The 27,088-nt window shown below is 40.2% G+C and overlaps 1 protein-coding gene across 1 annotated transcript in view; it reads right to left on the bottom strand.

Annotated features, from left to right (window-relative positions):
- Positions 1-27,088, bottom strand: part of TENM1 (teneurin transmembrane protein 1) — a 938,436-nt gene that overhangs the window by 27,267 nt on the left and 884,081 nt on the right. The window contains exons 27-29 of the mRNA XM_036443384.2: positions 15,669-16,035; positions 12,989-13,499; positions 833-1,005 (exon numbers count right to left, since the gene is read on the bottom strand). Coding sequence (XP_036299277.1) covers positions 833-1,005; positions 12,989-13,499; positions 15,669-16,035 — 1,051 coding nt within the window. The remainder of the gene's footprint in view (positions 1-832; positions 1,006-12,988; positions 13,500-15,668; positions 16,036-27,088) is intronic.

The following is a 27,088-nucleotide window of genomic DNA, read 5'->3' as shown; positions in this document are numbered from 1 at the left end:
TGTATCTGAACGTTGAACAGTTCTGTGTTTGGCCTAACCACCAAATCAGTCCTTAATGACTGGACAGAGAGAAATTGTTTGTGTATCCATTTCCCCTTTAGCTTCCAACACATTCCTTCCAAGTCCAACCTCCTTCCTTTCCTTCTCCCCTCCCTTCCTTTGAACAGAATGAGCTTTTAATTCTCCCATTTCTCTTATATTCTTGCTCAGTGTGTATTCTATTTTTTGTTTTTTAAAAATATATTTTATTGATTTTTTACAGAGAGGAAGGGAGAGGGATAGAGAGCTAGAAATATCGATGAGAGAGAAACATTGACCAGCTGCCTCCCGCACACCCCCTACTGGTGATGTGCCAGCAACCAATGTACATGCCCTGGACCAGAATTGAACCTGGGACCCTTCAGTCTGTAGACTGATGTTCTATCCACTGAGCCAAACCGGTGTTGGCTCTGTGTGTATTCTAATTCATCCCTTTTATTCCCCCATGTCAGCATGGATCTTGAATGTTAATATCAGATGTGACACAGACTACATTTCTTTACTATAACCCCTTCCGTGTCTGAAAGAGCTTTATGTACTGCTGGGTGCTGTGAAATGACTTGGGGGAAGAGAAGATTTGGCAAAGATGTAAACTCATGACTCCCACAGAGATGTGGCTCAAGGCTGCTATGTGAATCTGTGAAAGGGGTGCTTTTGTCTGAGTTTCAGCTCCCAGAGCTGAAAAATAGGGAGACAATGCCATCTTCTTAGACAGAAGCGAATTCTATATATTAGAAGGGTAGAAGTTAAGATAGGTGCTATTACAGCCAGGCGAAGTGAAAAATAGTCTTACCTTGTTTTAAAATATAGATGGTAGTGGTTGCTGTCAAGTTAGTTGACATGAGGACATTTTCACGGTTGGAAGTATCCAGCTCCACTTTTGTCAGCTTCTCCAGGTCACTGTGGAAGCTGCTGACTTCTCCAGTGGGAAATGTTGCATTGGTCAGATGTCCCTCGGGGTCATACCTGAGGAATGGAACCAATGCCAACTTTGAAGCCTCTTGGCAGTGATAACAGGCCTTTACAAAATAAAAATCACTTGGCAGTTTAACTCTGAGTGGTAACAAGTATTATTAACCTTGTTCAATAAGAAGAAAAAGGTCAGAGAGATAATTAATCAAAGAAAGTTATTTTTGCAGCTTCTGAATTTTTGATGACTTCCTTGAACTGTGCTGTTTTACAGAAAAAATATATCTGGTAATGAATCACCAGGGTGGAAAACTGATTTATGAATCATGGCCCACTGTGTTTAATGTTGCAGGGCAGCTTCCCTTTTGCAATTTGGGTTGATCCCATTAGATGTGATAGATGACAGAACCCAGCAGAGGGTGCTGTTGGCAAAGGAAACAGAGGCACAAACGAGGGCCCAAACCCTGAGAATGCCAATAAACTGACTGCATTGTGATAGGAAAATTTTATTTGCTGCCGTTTAAGTTGCCAAGTTGGAAATGAATGAATCATTCTTCCAACAAAATGAACAAGCACAGAAGATAATGGAAGCATGTTCATTAGAACATTATGGAGCCCCCTGATCTCAGTGTCACTTAACATTTTTTTTTTTTAGCTTTTTAGAGTATAGCACATGTTATAGTTTGCTTATATGAATGGGAGAAAAAAATTACCTGGAATAATAGGCAATAACCTATATCTAGAAATACAGTCTAGTGAGTTTACTTAAAACACACACACACACACACACACACACACACACACACACACACCATCAGAATTATTGGCAATATCACTGTCCTCCAAATGAAAACTGCTTCCCTGAAGGCTTTTGATGTGGAGCTGTTCTTTTATTGCCAATAGAACCATGAAAAATAAACACTTCATTAAAAGTAAAGGCATGCACTTGGAAACCCATTACTGTTTTCTTTTCAAGCTGCAAATTACAAAATATTTAAGCACTTTTATAATGTTAAACAATTATATTCTTTTTACCCAAAGTGAACAGGATATAGCCTGGATACAATGGTGGAGTCTGGCTCTACTACCTCATCCCACAACCATTATGCAAAAGGATATAGTGATTCAGTGTTAATACACTACGTTTCAGGAACTCATCTTACATAGTTGCTCAAATTTTAAAACCTAGACTAGTTTTCGGTAGGTTTGGGAAAAGGAGCTGGACCTTATTTTATCAGATAGACCTGAACTTGAGGGTATACACAATGCCACGCATACACACCCTATCAGCTAAAACAGTCATGTAATTGCTGGTATGGCTCAGCTGGTTCAGTGTCATCCTGTGCACCAAAAGGTGGCAGGTTCGATCCCTAGTTGGGGCACATGTCAGAGGCAACTGGTTAGTGTTTCTCTCTTGCATCAATGTTTCTCTCTCTCTCTCTTCTTCCTCTCTCAAAAATTAAAAAGACAAAACCTAGTCATGTACGAAAATAAAAATAATCAAATAGGTTATTTGACATCCTAGATATGTGAAGCTCTAGTTGGTTTAATTGGATCTGCCCTTTATTTAAATGAACTTCAGACAAAAAGGTTGTTGGTGTCTTGCTGCTATACAGCTAAGGCCACATTATCAAGGAAAGACCAAAAGGTGCTGCTTGTGCCTGGAGTTAATGGCAAAATCATCCTGCCTGTTCGGCCTGATTATTCTTTAAAGTATATTTTTATTGATTTCAGAGAGGAAGGGAAAGGGAGAGAGGGATAGAGACACCAATGATGAGAGAGAATCATTGATCATCTGCCTCCTGCACAATCAACACCAGGGAATGAGCCTGCAACCTGGGCATGTGCCCTGACCAGGAATCGAACTGTGATCTCCTGGTTTATAGATCTATGCTCAACCACTGAGCCAAGCTGGCTGCACCTGCTCAGCCTGTTTGCCCATGGTCTGCTTTAGGGCTCTGTGGCTGCAAGAAGCAAGTTCTTGATGAGAAAGCGGCATGGAAGAGCTTGAACACCTAGCACAGCCAAATCTTGTCTGCCTGGCCTTTCTTCTAGGATAAGAAACTGATGTGCAGCCTTTATTCTCCCAAGGCACTGAGCTGCTTTTCCTTTGAGGGAGGAGTTTGGAGGCAGCAGATAGAAGGGAGCTGCGGCAAGCCTGCCTCGTGAGGGAGAGTGTGGCCTACCCGCCTGGATTACCCAAGCAGTTCTTCTGTTTCACAACCATTGCCAGCACCTTTTCTGATTTCAAAGGGGTTCCCTCACATTCAGCAAGGTCACTCTTCATAATTTCTTCAGGAAATTTGACTTAAGATACTATGAATGCAGGTTCCCACTGGGCTTTGCAGCTTGGGGCCATTTTCCAGTCACTCAGCCCCTTGTTTTAAAGCGAGATTTCATCTAAAAGTGAGAGATGTGGTTGGGTTCACTCCTCAGAGCTAAGATCAGATGCCAACTGAGCCATCCATGAGCAAAAGGTGCAAGGGCCAATCACCCCAACAGACTTTGTCAATGGCCTGTGGATATATCTGGATTCCCCCATCTGCCCCAAACACCTTTTAAGCTCAGTCACAGGTGCTCTTTGTCTGAGATTATACATTTTAAAGTTTATTTTCAAGAGCACAGCCACATTCCTACATATTCTGTTTCCATGCCCACCCTCCAAATTGATAGGAGTTTATTCGGAAAGGAAAGCTAAATACTCCTGGGTAAAACTGTAATTACTCGGAAAGATCTAGCTGGGAGGCTGCTGCCTGACCCTTTTCTGGCAAGGGAGTCAATGGTGTGAGGATCAGGTAGAATTTTCCACAGTCCTGCCCAGTCACTGGGGACCTAAAAAGTTATATTAACTGATTTCATTGCTGTGGCTGGATAGGCATTCTTATTTGAAAGTGCACATTTGACTTTAACTCTATTGTAAACAAAGTACGCTGCCTTGAGGGTATTCTGTTAACTGAAATAAGTTAGACAGAAAAGGACAAAATACTGTATTATATGTGGAATCTAAAAAATACTCCCAAATAAAAAAATATGTACAACATCAAACTCAGAAAAAGAGAGCAGATTTGTAGTGATTACAAGCGAGGGCTGGGGATGGGGGAAATGGAAGAAGGTGGTCAAAGGAGCAAACTTCTAGTTATAAGATAAATAAGTCATGCCCTGGCTGGGTAGCTCAGTAATTTGGAACATCATCCTGTACACAAAAAGTTGGCAAGTTTGCTTGCCAGTCAGGGCACATACCCAGGTTTTAGGTTCTGTATAGTATACATATGAAAGTTGCTAAGAGAGTAAATCCTAAAAGTTCTCATCAGGAGGAACCAAAATCATTTTGTTTTCTTTTAAGATAATGAATATTAGCTAAACTTATTGTGGTAGTCATTTAATAATAAATGTAAGTCCAGTAATACTGTATACCTAAAAATTATACAATATATCAATTATATCACAACAAAATGGAAGGAAAATAAATAAAAAAAACCCAAAGCCATCTATTCCTCAACACACTCATGTGCCCCAATTTTGCTAGTCACAGTCAAAGCAATTGCATTTGCTGGTATCTGCAGTATGGTGTCTCTCATATGCTCAATCATTTATATGGTCCCTGGTCAAAACACACAGACCCACCTCTTTTCTGTGGGGTTACTTCCAAAGTAAAAGTGACAGGTAGATCCCACAACTTTGGAAAGATTGTTCAAAAGTAGATAAAAAATAATGGGAGCCTTTGATTTCTTATGTCTTGCTTGAGGTACTGCTCACATCATGATAGGGGAATGTTTCCAGATAGAATGTCTGAGAAATAAGTTTAATCAAAATTTCCTATGCTGTGTGTTTCCCTTTGGTACTTGCATCCTTCGGTGCAGAGAGTAAATACAAGCCAATATGCTGCCACTGATCCCCTCGGGATGAACATGGTAGCTACCTGCTCCTCCTCCCCTATAGGGAGTTGCATTCACATAACCAGGCCTACAAATTCTGGTTAGTAAATTGTGCCATCAGACAATGACCAGGCCTTCATAGGTATCAAAAGTGGGTTTGGTAAGAGGAGATGCCATCAAATTGTTCCTTTCTGTTCCGATTTTAGAGAGTTCCACTATGTGCATGCCCACACATGTCCCCATGAAGTAAAAGAATCTGTAAAGGAAATTCTGAACTCATTATTGTCCTTGAGGCACATATAGTTTAGTTGGGGAGATGATATTTATGTATTATGAAAAGTATATTGGGTCTGATATTTTCTCATAAGGGATAGCCTGTCCTTTTCCTTGAGGACAATTGAAGCCACAGCTAAACCACACAGAGGAAAAACTAGAAGCTCCTTCACCTTTGCTTTCAGGAAAATATTGAATATTACAGAAGAACAATTCATTACTTATTTTTTTTTAAATGCAAACAGACCCTCTTTACCCCCTCATGCCAGAAACCTGAGCAATCTAATAAGCATTCTTTCAGAAATTCTGTGTTCCTTTTCCTCACAAATAACATTTGGCTTCCTATGATTCAGCTCCAAGTCAATAATGCCCTTCTATCTTCATTTGTTGTGGATAAGATGCACATACAACTCATTCTAATGCCAGAATATTGCCATGTACTTATGTAGACAAGGCACTGGGCTAAGCAGAATAGGAGAAGGAAGAGAAGGAAGTGATATCTGAATCCTGTAGGAGAGGTAAAGCTCAATCCCTTGCTAAGTAGAGATTGGGGAGGGAGGAAGGCATTCCAGAGGTGATTACATGAAATAAAGCACACAGGTGGGTGGGATGTCCATTGAAGGGATGGGGTAGCAGAAGCACAACATTCCTCTAGGAGGGAAGTGGGGGATAAGGCTGGAAAGGCATGCTGGAATCAGAGTACCAGACTCCGGAGGAAATCAAATAGTCAGCGGACAATAGAGAGATTTTCAGGGGGAGAACAGGATGTTTTAAGCAGTGCTTTGGTGGCAGTGAATCTTGAAAGGGGAGCTATGAAGTAGGAAGCCTGTTGGGAGGCTGCAGCCTCAGTCTGCGTAAGAGAAGATGGTAGATTTTTATTTTTGCCTTTATTAAATATATTGTGATAGCCCATTATTGGGACTTGTTTTTCTTTGTAAACTCAAATTTTTAGAGGGAGGGTACAGTGTCTCATTCATCTCTGTATTCTCAGGCCTGGCACAGAGAAGATAGGCACTATACTTGTTGAATAAGTGCAATAAAAGAGGCTGCTAGTGGAAATGGAGAAGATGGGGTGGATATAAGTGTCAGTATGGTTAGAGAATAGATAGAGCCATCTATGGTGGTGCTGAGAGGCCAGGCTCAACTTACATCGATGCCCTGTGCCACATAGCTAATCTTCCCCACCAGCCTCTGAAAGCTTTTTTGGCCAGCAGCCTCTCTTCCTCCTGTTCACTCCTTGCTTCTATTGCAATTTTCCCTAGCATGACCCACAACAATTCTGTCTGCCCATTCTTGCTCCTTACCAAGGGCACAAAGCACAAAGAGAGGTGACTGTGCAAAGGTGTTGTCTGTCTGGAGGTTGTAAGGAACAGCTGGCCACTCTATGTTTGCCTTACTTAATAGAAATCCTTTGCCCAACAGGAAGCAGGGGGCTGGACCACATGGTGCCTTAGTCCCCTCCCTACTCTGAGATTTTAGAAAGCATTGGAAACATTCTGATGTGTTTGGACTATTCATTCACATAACCAGTTCTACATGGGACTCACATCCTATGCCTAGGCAAATCTCTCATTCAGAGACATGGTTTGTTTACTTTATCCCCTTCCCCAGTCCCCTTTTAATCTTATCATGGAGGAGGGAGAATCCCTCATTAGCCACCATCCATAAAACTGAGCATTTGTAAAACAGTCTAGAGCTATAATGAAGGCTTTTCTAAGTTATCAGTGAATGCATTATTTTTTTTTTTTGGGGGGGGAGTGGGGAAGGGACAGGATGGGGGATATACTAACAAAGTTCAGAAACAGAGAGAACAGAAGACCAGGGGTTAAGAGATCATGTAAATGCACAGTCTCTTTTAAGTGTTGGGCTCCCACAAAGGGCAAGGGCCTGAGGAACTGTCAGCTCAGTTGGGACCAGCAGCAGCGCCGCAACTGACGCTTTTGGCCTCGGTCTGGGACCTTTTCAGTTTAGTGTAGCGGATGCCTTTGCCAGGGCACTGCTTGGGAAACAAGCAAGGGCATCCTGGCTACTCTTGCAGCTTCAGGGGCAAAGAAGGCTTGCCTACCATGTGAGTAGCAGTGCCCCTCCCTCAGGCTTTAGCTGTGGCAGGGTCATTGCAATTAGGAGCCTGGCAGCCCCTTAGGCCAGAACCCCTGTCTCCTTCAGCCAATATTCCTGCCTTGACAGTCACCTCCCGGTTAGCAGTTTCTCTGGTCAGCTTTTCCCCTGACACTCAGGACATTTAGGGGCAGTCAAGCATCAAGTACTAATACTTTGAGGTGTGCAATTTTGATCCTGGTCCAAGTCAAACGAAATTATGAAAATCAATGGACTATTTAAACAACATCACACTACACAAGACAAGCCCACATTTTACCACTGCACAAGATGCATTTTAAAATCTCATGTGGATTATGCAGTGTTCACAGACATCTGTGTCATTTCTCCTCTCCATGGCTTCAGATCATGGAAAGTTGAATGGATTACTGCTTTAGCTACCTTTCTGTAGCCACCCTCCATCCTGCCAAATTTTGCTTCTGTCTCTGTTTCTCTTTTTCTGTGTCTCATCTCAGAACAGAAATTCTATTTCTACCTTGGCAAACCATTTGTCCCCTTTGGCCACAGAAGGCAGCCAGCCTCCCTCTCATTTCAGGGAAAGGCTCAACTTCTTTTAAAAGAGCCTGGTGGTAGTGGCAAGGCCAGCTCTACTATGTCAGGGTGGCTCTAACCCTGATTAGAATAGTCGGTCCTATTCTGTGGTCCCCAACTTCCAAAGGACAAGGAAACACTTGAAAAAGTGTTCACAGCTGGCTAACACATTGAGGATAAAAGTGAAAGGCAGATTTTGTGCAGAGCAGACCAAAAGAAGAATTAGTTATATTATGCAGGTTAGAAACTGCTCATTTCTCTATATGTGGGTAAGAAGGGGCAGTGGTTTGCCCTAGCTGGTGTGGCTCAGTTGGTTGGTTCATTGTCTCATACACAGAAAGGTCATGGGTTCGATTCTGGGTCAGGGTACATATCCAGATTGCAGGTTCCATTCCTGGTTGGAATGTGTGCCAGCGTGTGTACGGTTCTATTTTCACTTGGATGCCTAACCAAACTGATCATATCCAAAACTGAACTCCCGATCTCCCACCTGGCATAACCTACTCTTTGCATAGTCCCCCCAGCCCCCAAATCTTGGTAAATGAAAATTTCAACTTCCAGTTACTCAGGCCAAAAAATATTTGAAGATATCTGACCATTCTTCCTCCCACACCCACATCCAATCTGTCAGATCTGTCTTGACAGATCTGTCAAAATATATTTAGGAATTTATAGCTTCTTACTGCCTTCACTCCCTCATCTAAGTCACCATCTTATGCCTGGATTATTGCAAATCCTCTCTGCTTCCACCATACAATCTGTTTTCAATACAGAATGATCCTTTAAAGATATAAGCCAGATGTGTCACTCCTTTAGTCAAAACTCTCCAGTGGTTCCACCTCTTATTCAGAATAAAAATCAAAGTCTTTACAGAGACCTACAAAGTTCTACCTGAAGTAGCCCTGTTACTTCATAGGTTTCATCTTCCCATTACTCTTACTGCACTCCAGTCACAGTGGCTGCCTTACCCATATCTTGCTATTCCCTGAACAAATCAGGTTTGTTCCTGCTGCAGGGCCTTGGCACTTGCTGTTCCTTCTGCCTGGGTTGTCTCTCTCTTCCTTCCTCCAGATATCCTTATGGCTCACTCCCTCACCTCCTACAGGTATTTATATATAGTAGTCCTCCATTATCCACATGGGACATGTTCCAAGATCCCCCAATGGATGCCTGAAACCACAGCCAGTACCAAACCCTTTTTAAATACTGTTTTTCCCTATACATAGTACATACTTATGATAAAGTTTAGTTTATAAATTAGGCATAGTAAGAGATTAACAACAATAACTAATAATAAAATAGAACATATAACAGTATACTGTAGTAAAAGTTCTGTGAATATGGTCTCTCTCTGTCCATGTTTTCCAACCACAAATTGAATGGCTTCTCCATCTTAATTAAGCATTTGCCACACACTGTGGCCATAACTTTTGCAGTTTGAGATACGACAGCAAAATGAGCACAAATTTCTTTTTCCTTCTTCACAATTTAATGGGTAGAACATTTGTTTTTACCATAGATCTTAGCAACCTCAGCATGCTTTTCCCCCTTTCCTTATTAACTTGAGAACTTTCACCTTTTCACTTAAAGGAAGCAAGTACATTACAGCTTCTCTTTGGCATATGTGAGTTGCCAGCATCACTACTCCTGGGCTTTGGGGTTATTATTAAGTAAAATAAGGGTTACTTGGACACAAGCACTGAGATACTCATATCTTGACAGTCAATCTGATAACGAGAAGGCTACTAACTGACCAATGGCAAGGAGTATCTATAGCATGAATATGCTGGACAAAAAGATGATTCATGTCCCAGGTGGGAAGGAGTGGCAGGGCACGAGATTTCATTACACTACTCAGAACAGCACACAATTAAAAATTGGGACTTATTTATGTAATTTTCCATTTAGTATTTTCAGACTATGGTTGACCATAGATAAAGGAAACTGTTGATAGAAAACCAGGGATAAAGGGAACTACTGTACTCAAATGTTACCTTTTTAGTTAGGCTTTCTCTGACTGCCCAACTTGAAATAAAAACCCTTTTGCCCCATATTCTTTTTTCTTTGTTGCCAATCCACACCCAAGGATAAAAGATATTTTTCCCATTGATTTTTAGGGAGAGTGGAAGGGTGGGAAGAACTGGGGGTGGATGGAGAGAGAAAGAGGGAAAGAGAGAGAGAGAGAGAGAGAGAGAGAGAGAGAGAGAGAGAGAGAGAGAGGGAGAGGAGAGGGAGAGAGAGCCATGTGAGAGAGACACATCAATTGATTGCCTCCTGCATGTGCCCTGACTGGGACCGGGGATCAAATCTGCAACCCAGGTACATGCCCTTGACCAGCAATTGAACGCTCAGCTCTTCAGTGCACAGGCCCATGCAACACTAGCCAGGGCCTGCCTCATATTCTTAATCTCCCATACCCTGCTTTATTTTCTCCCTAGAATTTACACCATCTGAAGTTCTGTACATTTTACTCGTCTCTCTCTAGTACAACTTAAGCTCTATGAAGGTAGAGATTTTTATCTGGCTTATTGATGTCTGTATTACAGACACCAGAACAATGCCTGGCACGGGGAGGTGCTCAGGAAACATTTATTGGATAAATAAATGAATTCACAAATGGGTTACTTTGTGTTTTTTCCCTCTAGCTTTATTGAGGTATAATTGACAAATAAAATGATTAATCCTCACTCGAGGATATTTTTTTCCCATTGATTTTTAAAAAATGTGTTTTTATTTAGAGAGAGAGAAAGGGAGAGGGAGAGAGAGATAGAAACATTGATGAGATATAAACATTAATATTGATTGGCTGCCTCCTGGATGTCCCCCTACTGAGTATTGAGCCTGCAACACTGGGCATGTGACCTCACTGGAAATCAAACAGGGCACCACTGAGCCACACTGGTAAGGCTTTTCCATTGATTTTTTAGAGAAAGAGAGAAACACTGATGTGAGAGAGACACATATATTGGCTGCCTCCCATATGTGCAGGGATGGAACCTGCAACCCAGGTAAGTTCCCTTAATGGGGAATCGAACTCAAGACTGTTTGGCATGTGGATCAATGCTCTAACCACTGAAACATTGGCCAGGGCTAAAATGGTATATATTTAAAGTGTATAATGTGATGGTTTGATAAATAAATGAATGACTAATCTGGTTTTTTTAAAAACTAGTTGGGACTTAAACCATTTTCTTTTCTTTTCTTTTCTCTTTTCTTTTCTCTTTTCTTTTCTTTTCTTTTCTTTTCTTTTCTTTTCTTTTCTTTTCTTCTTTCTTTCTTTCTTTCTTTCTTTCTTTCTTTCTTTCTTTCTTTCTTCTTCTTTCTTTCTTTCCTTCCTTCCTTCCTTCCTTCCTTCCTTCCTTCCTTCCTTCCTTCCTTCCTTCCTTCCTTCCTTCTTTCTTTTTCTTTTTTTAAGATTCTTTATTGTTTAAAGTATTACATAGAGCAGTGTTTCCCAAACTTCTCTCATGATGAGAATCACCTGGTGGAGTTGTTAAAATACAGATTCCTGAATCCCAACTAAGAAGCGCTAAACTAGAATTTTTGGGAACATATAGGTAAAATTGTATACTTAACTAGTGCAATTTTACCTATATGTTCCCAAAAATTCTAGTTTAGCGCTTCTTAGTTGGGATTCAGGAATCTGTATTTTAACAACTCCACCAGGTGATTCTCATCATGAGAGAAGTTTGAGAAACACTGACATAGAGTATTACACATCTCTCCCTTTTCTCCCATTGACCTCTTTCCGGCCATCCCTACCCCCCAGCACATGTCCTCACCTTCCCACTATCTGTGTCCACTTCATCTTTCTTAAGGTATTTAAAAATGAGTCACACTGTCGGAGTTTGAATGCTGGACATTTGTGAGAATCAGGACAAGTTAACCATTCTGTGCCTCAGTTTCATCATCTATAAAACAGTCATAATATTTTTTTGGGGGGAATCATAAAAATAATAGTGTATATAAATCACCTACCCCAGTACCTGACACATAGCACAGCTTCAGTGAATAGTGGCTTTTATTACTGTTATTAAGATGTAAGAGAAAAATATCAAAAAATACAGGAAGACTTGCAACAGAAACAACTGAATACATTTTTCTAAGTGAAACTGAAATAGTTGTCCAGCTCTTTTGTATAAGTGGCAGTTCTTTGGGAAATGAGCCAAAACTTGAAGGCCAATTGTTTTGTCCCTTTCCTTAGGAGGGTTTCCTGGGTCTGGACACTTTCTATTCATATTCTCTATATCCTCACAGAATAGTCACGCTTGGAACCCCTTATGCTTAATATCTCCACTGGTCAAATTCTTCGCATTAATGGCATTTCAGACACAGAGGTTCAGATTCCATGGATGATCTTCACCCAGGAAATTGCTTAAAAATTCAGCAGTTCCCTTTGTGGGAAAGATATTTGCTGAGTGCTGGCAGACTAGCTTCCTAAATGTGTTAACTTGCAAACAAGGTTGTCCATGCTTTAAAAGGCAAGGACAATGGTCTTTATTTCTGTGTCATGACACCTCCTTGTAGCTCACTGTCAGACACATCTTGTGTTAATGCCTTGTTAAACAAAGTTATCACAGATCCAGTCTATGAATGCTGACATGTGTCTGGTTATTTGACTAATGCAAGGAAAGGAGGAAGCCCAACCCTGCACAGGAGCATTGGCTCCACATTTCACTGAAGTAGCCAATGAAGTGCAGCCTCTCCCATTCTGCACTTGCCTCAACATCATTTCACACTTGCTTCCCAGGGTCCACTTCTTATGTTCTAACTTCCCACTGACCTCCCACCATTGGGCTGGGCTTGGCTAAGTTGGGCACACATTCATTTATTCATTCATTAAACCCCACAGGGATCAAGAAATACTAGTTAAGCCATGCTGCCTCTTTGCTGCTTTCAAACATTTTTCTAGTTTAGTTACTTAAATAAAATGTTATCTTCTTGTCTAAGCTATGCTGTAAGTTTCTTGAGTACATGTACTTCTACATTATTCCAGTTTCCTGCAGTGCCACCCTTAATTCTTCATTTGGTCTATGTTTTTATTACTATGCTCTGCAAAACTGCTGTGGAGAAATGGGTCCAAACCCTAGGAATTGGGTTAAATTTCCTTCCTGACATTTTTTTATTGTGTTTGTTAGGAGAAACTAGCATGTAACAACCAGCAAGAACTAACCCATTTTCCTACTATAACATGACTTCAAACAAAAACCTGACAAAGCCTATGCTGAGAATTAGAAACTTACTCATAAACGGTTGTCCATCCATTTTCATTACTTTTGGTAGCCAGAAGCCCAGTGTTTCCTGGATAGGTCATCAAGGCCAGGTTATAGCCTTGGGCTGATACTCTTTTCAGGACTCCATTGCTGCTTATGGTCAGCCAATACACCTGCCCGCCAGGCACTACAAGCCAAAGGGGCATCCCGCCTGCATCCCTGCGAATATGCACAGAGTTGCCATTGCTGCTGGTAATGGCGCCCAAGTCACCTTCAGCACTGTAGGTGAAATTATACACATAGTCCCTTGTTATCAAGTTTAAGGTGTGCAGGTGGGTTCCATTGACGGTGAACTGGTAGAGTTCCTGATCAGCAGGTGAGGCAATCTCATAAAGGTTCACGTCATTCAGGTGGGCTTGGTTCCTACTAATGGTTCGAATTCGAACGTTCCCAAGGTCAGCCACATAGAGGGTGCCATCAGGTGACACTGCTAAAGAGGAAGGGGCTTTCATCTTTGCATCTTTGGCATAGCCACCATCACCTGTGGGAGAAAGACCCTGATTTTAACAATTGTCATCATAAGCATTTGTATGAAAAAGCAGTGTACAGAAATCACTGTGCATCAAGAAGAACTTGAAAGGGAACAGTTAGCCAGCATTCTCCGCATGTCCTCCTTGACAAATTTGAAATCCATTATTCAAAATTTTTGAGTCAGTACCAATGAAGATAAACAGCAAGATCTATTGAATAATTATCTCAGTAACTCTAATTTGGTGAAGTCCTCAATCCTGCTGTTCAGTATCTATTGTACTGCAAGATACAAAACAAAAAACAACAACAAAAAAAACCCACACCACACACACACACACACACACAAAACAACAACAACAACAACACACAAACAAACAAAAAACAACAAAAAACAACGCCCCCCCCAGCAAATAATAACAGCCAACAAAATTTGGCTGGAAATCCATGAGACTTAATGCCTGCCAATGCTTATAGGATCTATTTCAGACCTTTCCAATCCACTGTGCCTAGAGGACCTTTCTTCAGCTAATTCCCATTGTCACCTTTGTCAAAGTACACTAAGTGTGTAAGTGCAACAGTGATTCAGAACATCAAATTTGATAACTAGAATAGATATTAGATTTGTCTTGAATTAAAAATATAAATTAGCAAAATAACTATAAAACTGTCCAGGAAAACATTGGAAATATTGATCAAAAGTCATATCGACCAAGCTGCTCTAGAGTTCGCTGGCCCAAGTAAAAGCAAAGGTTAAAAGAGAACCATTTGGGCCTAGATGAGCAGTTTATTAAGGGCTGCAAGCAGCTTGGAGGGATTTTTCACGTCCCTGCAACAAATATATCTATTGACATTTTGAGGACTGTTTGCTATCTGGAATATCCATTTCATGTTATGGGGGAAAGGCTCTTTTTTTTTTTTTTCTTTCTTTCTCCTCCCTCCTCCATTTCAACTGAAAGTAAAGGTCACTGATGATTATGGAGAAAGTTTTGGAAATAACAACAATGGAAGTAGCAGATTAATGTTTTGAGACCCCCTCCATTGCTGTAAAGTTTTAATTGTACCCATGTGTCTCCAAAGCAGTCTGTTCCTAGTCCCTTTGGATTTCAAATAGCACATGCTGTCAATTTGGAAAGCAGTCACCTATGGCAGTGGTCAGCAAACCGCGGCTCGAGAGCCACATTCGACTCTTTGGCCCCTTGAGTGTGGCTTGGCGTTAGAATTACTTCTTCAAAATAGACTGTCCCAGGCCGAAAACCGACTTCTGTGATGGGCCACAAAGTTTCAATCGCACTGTACATGTGTGCATCCCTGCGAATGTTTAAGATATTTCTAAATGTGTTGACTTTTAAGATATTTAAACTTATGGCACACATAAATGTGTTGATCCCTAGTCAGGTATTTAAAAATGAGTCAGACTCATTTTTGTTGACTTTTGTGTTGGCTTTTAAGATATTTAAACTTATGGCACACATAAACTAATACCGCCTGCACGTGGTATTTTGTGGAAGAGCCACACTCAAGGGGCCAAAGAGCTGCATGCGGCTTGTGAGCCACGGTTTGCCGCTCTGTTGACTAATGAGTTTGCCAACCACTGTCATATACTACCCTTTACCTCTTTGCACACAACATGCCACAATTGCCTAATCCTCACAGCTTCCAACTACACGGTAACATTTAGTCTACCAGTGGTCGGCAAACTCATTAGTCAACAGAGCCCCAGTTTGCCGACCACTGACCTAGGGGAAGTAATATTTTTCCTGAGCTAAATTACTAAATGTAGGTTTTACCTAGTTTATCTTTCTCCAAAGTACAAATACCATTATGGTCCTACACTTGTATAATGGTCTTAACTTCTTACGAGTTATCAATATTTGTATTTACATCAGTCTATCCTCAAACCAGGAAGATGATATAATTGAGACAAATGACACCTCTATTTAACAAATAAAGTAAGCAAGTAGTAAAAAGATTTTGTGGCTTTCCTGGGGCCACTCAGTGTGTCAGCTGCAGAACAATCAGATGCTAGGCTATCTGACCCCCAACGCACTGCTTTCTCCACTAGCTCATATTAATGTTAACAAGCAACACTTTGGTTTTCCTTTGGAGTTTCCAGATGCAATGCATGTTTTTCTTTTGAAAACAGAGAGGGGGAGCTGGTGAATTGCTAAAAAGGTCATACCTGAAAAACAGTCACAGTTGGGATCAATTTTGCAATCACAATCAGTGGGGGCACCAGCCATGATGGAGATCTCCCCATTGGTGGTAACTTGCTGAATGCGGTTTACTTTCCTCTCGTCTGTTTCAGCTATGAAGAGCAGGCCGCTGTGGGAGACACTGATGGCCCTCGCTGACTCCAAAGTGGAGTGAATTGCCACCTTGCTGACCAAGAAATGATCGATACCTGGCACCTGGCAGTGAATGGGGCGCCCTGCAATGATCCGCACGCGCCTGTTCTCAGAAATTTGTAGCACAATATTGTTATCCAAGACATACAATGAATTGTCCATGGGATTGACTGCAAGGTCTGTTGGCCACTCTAACCGCACCTGCAAAAAGAACAGAACACGCACTATTAGGTTATAATATCTTTCCAGGGGCAGTTTTACCTTGGAAAAAAAACTGGCTTATTGGTTGCTCTTGTCTCAAGAATTTCAGCAATGTTGGTGCTGCCTTCAAAGTTGCAGGAGGATGATTAATCCAATGTTCTGTAAAAATATCTATCATTTATAACATTTCAAGCATAATATAATTTTTTTTTTGCAATAAGGGTCCTCTAGAGCAGCGATTTTCAACCCTTTTCATCTTATGGCACCCGTAAACTAATTACTAAAATTCTGCAACACACCAAAAATACATTATATATTTTGCCAATCTGACAAAATAGGTATAATTTTGATTGATTTACAAAATATATAATAGTAATTACTTACCCTTTTTGCTCCAAAGTGGCTTTTTAAAAAATCAGGTGCCTATACTTGTATATAAGGATTTCTGGTACCAAGAATTAACCAATCAGATGCAACCTTATTGTGTAACGTGATCATTATATGACCTACATATTTATGGTTCAAGACAGGGCATTCACAGCAAATGGCTACTGTGTTGGCTGTTATCATTTTATCATTTAACACTGTAAGAGAAAAGAGGTTAGTGCTCCTGACTAGTCAGGTACTGCATGTTTTAAAAATTCTTGCAGCACACTGGTTGAAAATTGTTGCTCTAGAACAGTGTTTTTCAGAGTGTGGTCTCTGGACCAGTAACAACAGCATCACCTAGGAACTCGTTAGAAATGTGAATTCTCAATAGGTTCCAACTTAGACCTATTGAATCAGAACCTCTGGGTTGGGAGGCCAGCCAGCTGTGTTTTAACAAGCCTTCCAGGTGATTGTAATACACACAAAGGTTTGAGGACCAGTGCTTTAGGGCCTCTGTGTCACAATCATACGCAAATGTCTCTCACTGTCCTGTAGATGCATGGAAGAGCAAAGTTATAGAGACTTCTAGAAAACAGAATGCTAAAGAAACCAGATTTTACTCTAATAGCAACCTTTGGGGCAGGACCTTCCATTGGCATAGACCTAGCATCCATCTTCTGGCATATTCACGTACAGCACATCAATTGGTGATTTGGAATTCTAATTGACCTGGTACACTGCATATCTCCCTTTGCTCAGCAAAGAAACAGTTTGATTAGTTCTTTCATTGGATATTTCCTGAGTACCTTCTCTGTGCTAAGCTTTGTGATAGGCTTTGGAGATTCAAAACAACCATAACATTACTGTCCATGTTATGAAGAAGGAGGCAACAGAGAGAGTATGAGAGCACTTAACCCAGACTAGGAGTCAGGAAGCAGGGTATTATCAGAGGAAAAAAAATCCCATGTAAGAGATTGGTCTTCTGCATGCCAAGGAGAAAGGCCTCAGGAGAAACCAAACCTGTTGTCACCTTAGTCTTAAACTTCTAGCCTCCAAAACTGTGGGAAAATAAATTTCTTTTGTTAAAGCCACACTGTCTGTGGTACTTTGTTAAGGAAGCCCTAGCAAACTAATACACAAGGAAATGGAGATATATACATGTCTAGCTTTATTCTGGCTGCGGGAAACTGCTGAATGGCTTTAAGTGGGAGTGTGCCATAGTCATATTTAGGTACTAGAGGAATCACACTGGCTTCTGTTGAAACCAAAATGGAGGAGGAGGAGAGATGGCAGGCAGGCTGATAGTTTAGAGCAGTGGTTCTCAATCTTTCTAATGCTGTGACCCTTTAATACAGTTCTTCATGTTGTGGTGACCCCAACCATAAAATTATTTTTGTTGCTACTTCATAACTGTAATTTTGCTACTGTTATGAATTGTAATGTAAATATCTGTGTTTTCTGATGGTCTTAGGCTCTACAGGAGCAGTTCTCAAGCTGTGGGTCACGACAGGTTGAGGACTGCTAGCAAGGTCGCCTAAGACCATCAGAAAACATAGATATTTACATTACAATTCACATAGGTTGAGAACCACTGGTTTAGAGGCTCCTGCAGTGGTCCAGGTGAGGGATGATACTGGCCTGAACTAGGATGGAGAAAAGTAAATGGATTTGAGACACATTTAGAAATTAGAAACAAGGATTGGTGTGTGTATGTGTACCTTGTAACATGTGGTAGACATTGGGATCCACAGACTAACCAAACATGTCTCCACTCTAGTTTCCTTCTGGACACAGGAATTAGCCCAATGTCTGTCCTGACATCTCCTTGATAGCTACTATTTATCACTGGGCACTTCTCAAAGAACTGTATTATGTGCCCTCTCACCCCACCACTAACTTATTCTGTACTTTATTTCTCATCTCCTAGCCCAGGCAAAGGCAGAAAAATCTGTCCCTTTCCTGCTCAAGATAGTAACAGTAATGTAGCTATTCTTCTTGTGTCTTGAATGAATGCCCAAAGAAAGCTTTGTTTTTCTTAATGAATCTGAATGTTTGAAAACAAGATTCAGATTGTCATTGCATTCTGAGGCACACTATTTCCCTGGATGAAAGAGGCCTTATACTCAGCAATCAAGTAGATAAAGGTCAGTCTGAGATAAGGCGCTCCCTCTAATTCTGTCTTTTAATGGAGGGCAACTAGTGATACTGTAAAGGAGACAAAGGTTTTGTTTGACCTCCTCTGTAGCACCACTCAGGGATCTTTGCTCCCTGTCTCCGAGTGTCTCTCCCAGACAACCAGCAACCTCATTCTGTCTCCATGTCTTTGTGTGCCCTCAACCTCCTCATAGACTGGCCTTCTCTGGTTGGCACCATATGCCTCTGGGCAGCTAGGAATTTGAATGCTAATGGAGTATAAAGTTAAGCTTGTGTTGTACATGTTCTACAGAGCCTTTCAGACAGAGGCCTTTGGATAAGCATTAAACACCAGCTTTAACAGCTCCCAGAGCAGTTTGCCTTGATGTGTTCCTCAGCACGTCTGTCTGAGGGCTTTGCACATCAGTGCTTTGCCACTGCGACAATGAGCGCCTGCTACTGCAGAGGGTGCCGACTCCTCCTCCACCATGTGACCCCGCTTGGGACCTCGATATACACCATCATGCTTGCACAGAAGCTGTCTATGGAAATAAGCTGGGGCTGCCTGAGAAAGAGGAAATGTATTTATTTCAGTACAACACTCCTATTTTGATCGAGTCTGAAGTCAATGACCCAGAAAAAACAAAGCCGGCAGAAATGACATTCTAATTATCCCCAGTCTGAAAGCTGAGGTCAGAACAGAGGCCAGGGACAACACACCTGGCAGGAGTCAGAGAAGGACATGTTTCAGACTCTGTTCGCTGCTGTCAATGCTGCCTCTGAGATAAAGGCTAGTCGTTGGAAGATAAGCTGTTAAATTCTCCAACTTGCCCAACTGATTTAAGTCAATACTATTGGTGTCATGTTTATTAGATTTAATATTAGCTCAAAAATACACCAGCTATTGTGTCTGTTTGTTTTCTTTTCCATCAAATAAGTCACCCTCTGGCAGTTTCCTGTAACTAAAGTGACCTTTGTGCTTCTGAGACACTTTCTCTACCAGCTGCACAGAATCCCTATAATTCCCATTTGATTTGGCTGGGCAGCTTGTCTATGAAATCCACTCAGATGAAAGATGTGTGGCTACTTAGTAGTCTAGGATCTGTCTTTTCAGAAACTGGACCTTTTCACCTCTCTCAGGTTGTCAATTCCTTTTATATCCTTCTCTTGTTAAATACTCCCATTTCCAGGTAATTTTTCAAGGAACTGGTGCTTTAGACCCACATAATAGAAACACTATATTTCCTACCAAGGCATTTCCTTAACACCAGCTAACATGGAATGGAGTCTGTGAGCTGCTGGCAGTCAGAATTAGCATCTATTAGTTGCAGAGTCCCAATATTTATATGCTACTGAGGTGGGGCTGAGAGTAATCCCTGAGGGCTGCTGGCATTTATCCAAGTAGATTCTGTGGAGAAATACACATTTCTGTTTGGGCCATGGGAGCAGAAAAAGATGTATGCACAACAGTTAAGCTCTGGAAACTCTGCTAGTGACCTAGCCTACAGGCAAACCACTTGGCCTAATTTGTAGTGGTTGCCCCACCTTGAAAAAATACATTAATTTATTTAAAATGTCAAAATGTATTTAAACTAAACTAGCATGAAAGGTCACCAGTGTAGCTGCCAGCTGGTGGGCGTGCCCACATCCCAACAACCTGCCCTAAGAAACAACTCTGAGCAGAAAGGAGCTCTCCTTCTGGAAGTCAGGCCTTGACAGCACTATGTCTTCTTTTGCTAATCAAAAATTTGCCTTAAAGGGACTTGACTTGCAGGTCAGCCAGTCCCATGGTTGCTTTAAAGATCTAGCTAATTTTGACCTAAGTAGTAGTTTATAAAGTGGCAGAATCCTAGAGGGAAAAATCCATGTGTAAAAGCTATATCTAAAGATGAGCCCTTGATTAGACTGAAGTAGAAAAAAAATCCCTCAATTATAAACTTAACCCCACAATGGAGACATAGACTATAATTTGTACACTTGGGCTCTCTCTAACAGTCTGAAGGCTGGGTCCTTCCTTAACCAGTATACAGCCCTAGGCAAATGAGGTCTCCTCTAGGAGTCTCTGATTCTCTCATCTGTAACAAGGAAAAGAGGCTAATGATAATCTAGCTAACTTCTGAGAGTTACTTTACAGTGGGTTACTCTCAAGTGGGTTAAATGAGATAGTGATGTAAAGTGTTCAGCCCAGTGCCTAAGGGATGATAAGTGGTATTAACATTAATAACAGCTTCAAAGTCATAGACTTTTAGATCAAGAAGGAATCCAGTTTAGTTAAATATACAGGCTGTGTCCCCCAAAATGTATACATACTTTAAAAGCTGATAGCTCAAATTTTACTCCTCTTCAGGTTTAACTGATTTGAAATAATGGGTGAAACCAGACTAAGCTTTGAACAAAGAAAATTTATCCACTAGACTTTTTATGGGAACACATAAAAGATGAAGTTTACAGTACAAAATTGGCAACTGTTGATGAATTGAGGGTGTACAAATACCAAACTAAATGATTCTTGATGTTTGTGACTCCATTCACATTATCAGCAATGCCTGGTCCAGAATGGTAATCAGTTTGGAAACAGGTGTTGACAAAAAAATTATTCATTTATATAGATTTAAAAAATTTTTTTTTGAAAGTGAACTCTATGGTAATAAATACTGACTTTATCATCATTCAAATTGTGTATACATTTTTTGGGACACCCTATAGTTTCCTTTCAGCTCTGTTTCCCACATTAACGTCTTCATGAATTTTGCTTTACCTGTACAATACTCACACTATTATTGACTTAATATTCTTTAAATTGACCTACTTTAAAAATATAAATAGTTGCCACCCCTTCCTTTGAACTGTTCTTAATCATTAACATCTATAAAATTACAGGCCCACTCATCTGAGCCTTTAATGAAAGTAACTTCTATATGCGGAAAACCACAAAACACTGAAAAAAGAGATAGAGGAAGACATAAACAGATGGAAGAAAATACCATGGATTGGTAGAATCAACATCATTAAAATGTCCATTCTACCCAAAGCAATCTATAGATTCAATGCACTCCCCATTAAATAGCAATGGCATATTTTACAGACCAGAAAGAACTCTCCAAAAATTCATCTGGAATAAAAAAAGACCCCAAATAACCACAGTAATCTTGAGAAAGAACAAAGTAGGAGGGATCTCTGTACCAGATTTCAAGCTGTATTACAAAGCCACTGTTCTCAAAACAGCCTCGTACTGGCACAAGAACAGACATATGGATCAATGGAATAAAATAGAGAATCAAGATATTGACCCAAACCACTATGTTCAAATAATATTTGACAAAGGAGGCTTGTACATACAATGGAGCCAAGGCAGTCTCTTCAGTAAATGGTGTTGGGAAAATTGGAAAGATACATGCAAAAAAAAAATGAAACTATATCACCAACTTACACCATAAACAATAAACTCAACAATAAACAATAATAAACTTACAACAATAAACTCAAAATGGATACAGGACTTAAACATAAGACAGGAAACCATAAAAATACTAGAGGAATCCACAGGCAGCAAAATCTCAGACATATGCCAAAAGAATTTGTTCACTGATATTGCTCCTAGGGCAATAGAAGCTAAAGAGAAAATAAACAAATTGGACTACACCAAAATAAAAAGCTTTTTCACAGCAAAAGAAACCAACAAAACAACAACAAAGCCCACTGTATGGGAGAACATATTTGCAAATGTTATCACTGATAAAGGTTTAATCCCCAACATCTGCAGGCAGCTTATACAACTTAATAAAAGGAAGATCCAATAAAAAAATGGGCAATGGACCTAAATAGAACCTTTTCGAAGGAACACAGAAGGAAGGCCAAGAGACACATGAAAACATCAAAGTCACTAATTACTCGAGAAGCAAATCAAAATGACAATTCGGAACCATCTCAAACCTTTCAGAATGGCTATCATCAATAAATCAACAAATGACAAGTGTTGGCGAGGATGTGGAGAAAAAGAAACCCTCATGCACTGCTGGTGGGAATGCAGACTGGTGCAGCCACTGTGGAGAACAGTATGGAATTTCTTCAAAAAACTGAAAATGGAACTCCCATTTGACTCAGTAATCCCACTCCTAAGAATATATCCTAAGAAACTAGAAACACCAATCAGAAAGGATATATGCACCCCTATGTTCATAGCAGCACATTTTGCAATAGTTAAGATTTGGAAACAGCCTAGGTACCTGATATCAGATGACTGGATCAAAAAACTATGGTATGTCTACACAATGGAATACTATTCTGCTGTAAAAAGAAGGAATGCTTATCATTTGCAGCAACTTGGATAGAATTGGAGAACATTATGCTAAGTGAAATAAGCCAGTCAATGAAAGAAAAATACCACATGATCTGACTCATTTGTGGATAATAAAGAACATTATAATCTGATGAACGAAAAGATAGATACAGAGTCAGTAAAGCATCAAATAGACTGTCAAATTACAGTGGGAAGGTTAGGGAGAGGTAGGGGAGCTAAAAGATAAACTGAAGGTCTTGAATGCATGCATATAAGCATAACCAATGGATGCAAAACTCTGGGGGGTGAGAGCATGTATAGGAGTGGGGTGAGGGGCAATGGTAGTATATGTACACATATAATACCTTAATACACATACACACACACAAAAAGAAAGTAACTACTGTTTACTGAGTGCTTCCTACATGTCAAGCTCTTTGTATGGAAAGAAACTATTAATATGTGTTCTTTGCCTCTATGCCGTCTGATTTCTCATCTAGAAGAGTGAACATATTCTTTCACACTCTCTTCACCAAGTCTGGCCTCTCCTTTACTTTGTGGGGATGCTCTAAGGGGGTGCTCTCTTTGGCTGAGAAGATCAAAACTCATTACCAGTTGAGCAATTTGTCTTTCTCATGTATTATCTTTCAGTTCAATGCTCTGTGGGTCCTACTTTGTGCCAGGCACTCTTATAACAGTAAATAAAACAGGTTCCTGGCCCTTGATTATTTCAAAGTTAAGCCAGATACAGAAATAGGTCATTTCAAAATAATGTGGTTAAATAACATGGCAGACATATGCCCATAAGAGCACAGAGGAAGCGATTTGGAGAAATACTTCTAGAAAAGAAACGTGTAAACTTAATCTTGAAGGAGGAAGCACAGGTATTGAGAAGAAGCAAGATGGAAAGAATGATCTCAGTTGAGAGAAAAGTATGAACAAATGGATAGAAGCATGAAATCTATGAGAGCGAGGGAAGGAACGATGGTCTGGGATTACTAGAAATAAAGTAGGGTGGGTAGTGGTGGCCAATGAAGTTAAAATGTTTTCCAGGGACAAGGTTAAAATTTATCCATTGAGGCACTATTGCCATTTGGGGCCAGATGGTTCTTTGTTGTGGGGATGCCGTGTGCATGATAAAATATTAGCAGCGATTTACTGGATAGCAGTAGCACCTGCTCCTGAGTTGTGACAACCAAAATTATGTCCAGAAATGTTCCCTGAGTGGCAAAATTATCTCTTGTTGAGAACCACTGGCCCAAATCATGGAGGGCTGCTTTACTAAGAACTTTAGATTTAGACTGTGGTGTTGAGGAGTCAGTGAAGGTCTTTAAAGTTGGGGGCTGATACGGTCAGTTTTGTATTTTAGAAAGATCACTTAGGCTGCAGTTTGGGGCACAGACTGAAGGGAGACCAGCCTGATGATGCAGGAAAACCTATTTACAGGCCATCTATTTACCAGTACCTCCATCCATTTAAACAGTCTTTCATTCAAGCACCTGACAAACATCTGAGTGCTGATCTGGGTAGACATAGTCCCTGCCTTCATGGTGCTGACAATCTGGAAAACTGCTTCTCATACTTAAAAAAAGTTTTTTTTTTTCTTTTGAATTACAGAGCCTTTTGAGAATGCAATGAAGTTATATACTTTCTCCTAGACAAAGACTCAGATGTAGTAGAAGAAAGTCGTTAGGGGCTCAGACTCTGGAGTCAAGACTTCCTGGGTTCAAAATTCTACTTATTATTTACTAGCTTTGCATTCTTGGAGCAAATCAGTTAACCTCTCTGAGCCTCAGTTTCATTTCTAGAAATTGTGTATAGCAATAATATCTTCTCAAGAAAAATCTATACACAGCACTTAGCACAGTGCCTGGTACACAGAAAGAAGTCTATAAAGGCTATTTTATTATAATTATAATGATAGAACATGCCTGTATTTCTTCTGGTCCCTGTCTGGCTACCTCAATGTTCTCTTCCTTGGCTACTACATGAACTCCTAGACACAATAATATAGTCATACTCTGTTAATATTTCCCTTGCTTCTGTCACCAGATATTTCCACCTGATCATTTATTCCATTATTTGAGAATCCTTCTAAGCTATGGGTCTGCCAAGAAATATTTGGCTTATATTGGGGCATATTATTTCACATATATTTTCTAGACAATTTCAGGCTAGCATTTTAGCTTATTACTTGTATTCCCCACTGTTATCAGTAACAGTATACTTGATACAATTCCAAGTTCAAAACATGCTACTTTAATTAACTTCTTTTATTCTGCAAATGAATGTCTGTTTATCCCATTTTAGGCACTAAGCTAGGCATTAGGGAGCCAACTCTAAACAAGATAGACTGGATCCTTCCCTCACAGAGTTTATAATCTTTTGCTGACTTAATTTCCTTGATTTTCCAGTATATACAAGGGGTTGCTAGTGACATAGATCAGTAAACATTACTGTTCCATTTCATCCATTTTAATGGAAGAGCCTCAAAAACTATCATGGCTGTTACTATCTTTTATAATTGCCACCAAGCGCTAATAACTTTTCTCAAAGTTCAACTGTGCTGTAAAAATCAAGTTGTTTGCCAAAAGGCCTTCTATCCCTATCCCAAATATGACATTTTGATTCTCCCTGCTTTACTACATTTCTAGCCTTACAGCTCATTTGAAAAACAACTTGGTTTGATTTTTATCTCTGAGGCCTCTTCAATAAGAATTATCAAGAAGAATATGATTATTTCTTCTGTAGTAGGCTAGCCTTGGAGAAGATACAGCGACAGGACTGAGTGCTCTTTGCCAGGTGTTCTGCCAGTGCCATGTAGATTTCCCTATGCTTCTAAGAGCTGGTAATTGCAGACTGTTAGCATCACTTTTTGTCAGTTTCCAAATGGCCTTCTCATTTCTTGACACTGATATTGTCTGAGCTTTTATAAAAGAAGGAAAAAGCCGTCTGGAGAAATGTTTGGTTTTCTGCAGTTGCAAAACACCACAGCACCTTTGAGAGTGATGACCCTTATTGATCTTGCTTTTAAAAAGTGGAAATTATTAGAAGATGAAATATATCAGGACTACATGGACTTGTCAATCAGCAAATTATTTCCCATTATCTCAGATCCACGCTTTTGTGTTTCTCTGAATCATGGCTGGAGAGTTTGAAGAACCTCTCAACCTTTGGTCAAATGCATCAGCATGGTCTGTCTCCATGGCTGCCCAATCAGAATAACTGACACTTTAGTCGAATTATTCATTGCAGACGAATAGCCAGAATCATTAATCTAACCAAGAGTCACAATTGGACTGTGCTTTAGAATCATTATACTGTATAGCCTATAGATTAAATTACATCTACATCAGTGTTCCTAAAACATTTTGGGAGTGGAGGAAGCAAAGTGAAACAAAACAAAACAACCCCAAGGTAGTCCTGGTATGTTTCATCTTCTAATAATTTCCACTTTTTAAAAGTAATATCAATAGGGGTCATCACATAAAAAGGTTTTATCATGCTTTCCAACTGCAGAAAACCAAACTTTCTCTAAAAGGCTTTTATAACTTTGAAGAAGATCAGACAGTTTCAAGATCAAAACAATGTTGAATTTGTGGTTACTAAGATGACTGCAGTAGAGACTACTAGCTCCAGTCCTACCCTATCATCATTCACTCCTTCGTCTTTAGTAGTAAATCCCCAATATTTCATCTGGGAACACTGTTCTCTATAATAGAAGACATTTCAGCCTTATTTGCAATTATTTATAACCATGTGATCAAATTCAATGCAACCACAAGTAAGAAAAAATGTGGAAACATCCACACTTTTATATTCTTGTTTTTAAAAGCTGGTAAAGGAGAGCTGGCATAACTGGAAGAAACATCTTTTTGCCCTTTTTTCCAAATTGCAATATGGATATACCGGTGAGAATTTTAGTAGATATCCTAGACCATGAGGTGGCCATGTAATGGAAGTTATGTGCTAGGATGACGAGGGTGGAAATACAGGAGCCTGACTCCCAGATGATTGGCTGCTATCTTGATTTTGCCATTGTTATGTTGGGGGATAGGTTCTGTTTTTCTCAGATGAATCTAGTCACAATGAAGAAAATGTTCTGTTAAGCTTTATTCTTGACTGGTACTATTGTCTACACCATTATGGCCAAAGTGGTTGAACAAAATTCTAGTTTTACATCACTGCATAGATCCCCTGTGTTTTCAAAATTAAATTAAATTGAAATAAATTAATGTCTGAAAGTGACAAACAGATGTGGTATAGTCCAAT

This window comes from Pipistrellus kuhlii, unplaced genomic scaffold (genome assembly GCF_014108245.1).
Source record: "Pipistrellus kuhlii isolate mPipKuh1 unplaced genomic scaffold, mPipKuh1.p scaffold_m20_p_19, whole genome shotgun sequence".
Taxonomy (NCBI): Eukaryota; Metazoa; Chordata; class Mammalia; order Chiroptera; family Vespertilionidae; genus Pipistrellus; species Pipistrellus kuhlii.
The sequence above is the reverse complement of the archived record's forward strand: the minus strand, read 5'-3'. Positions and strand labels throughout refer to the sequence as shown.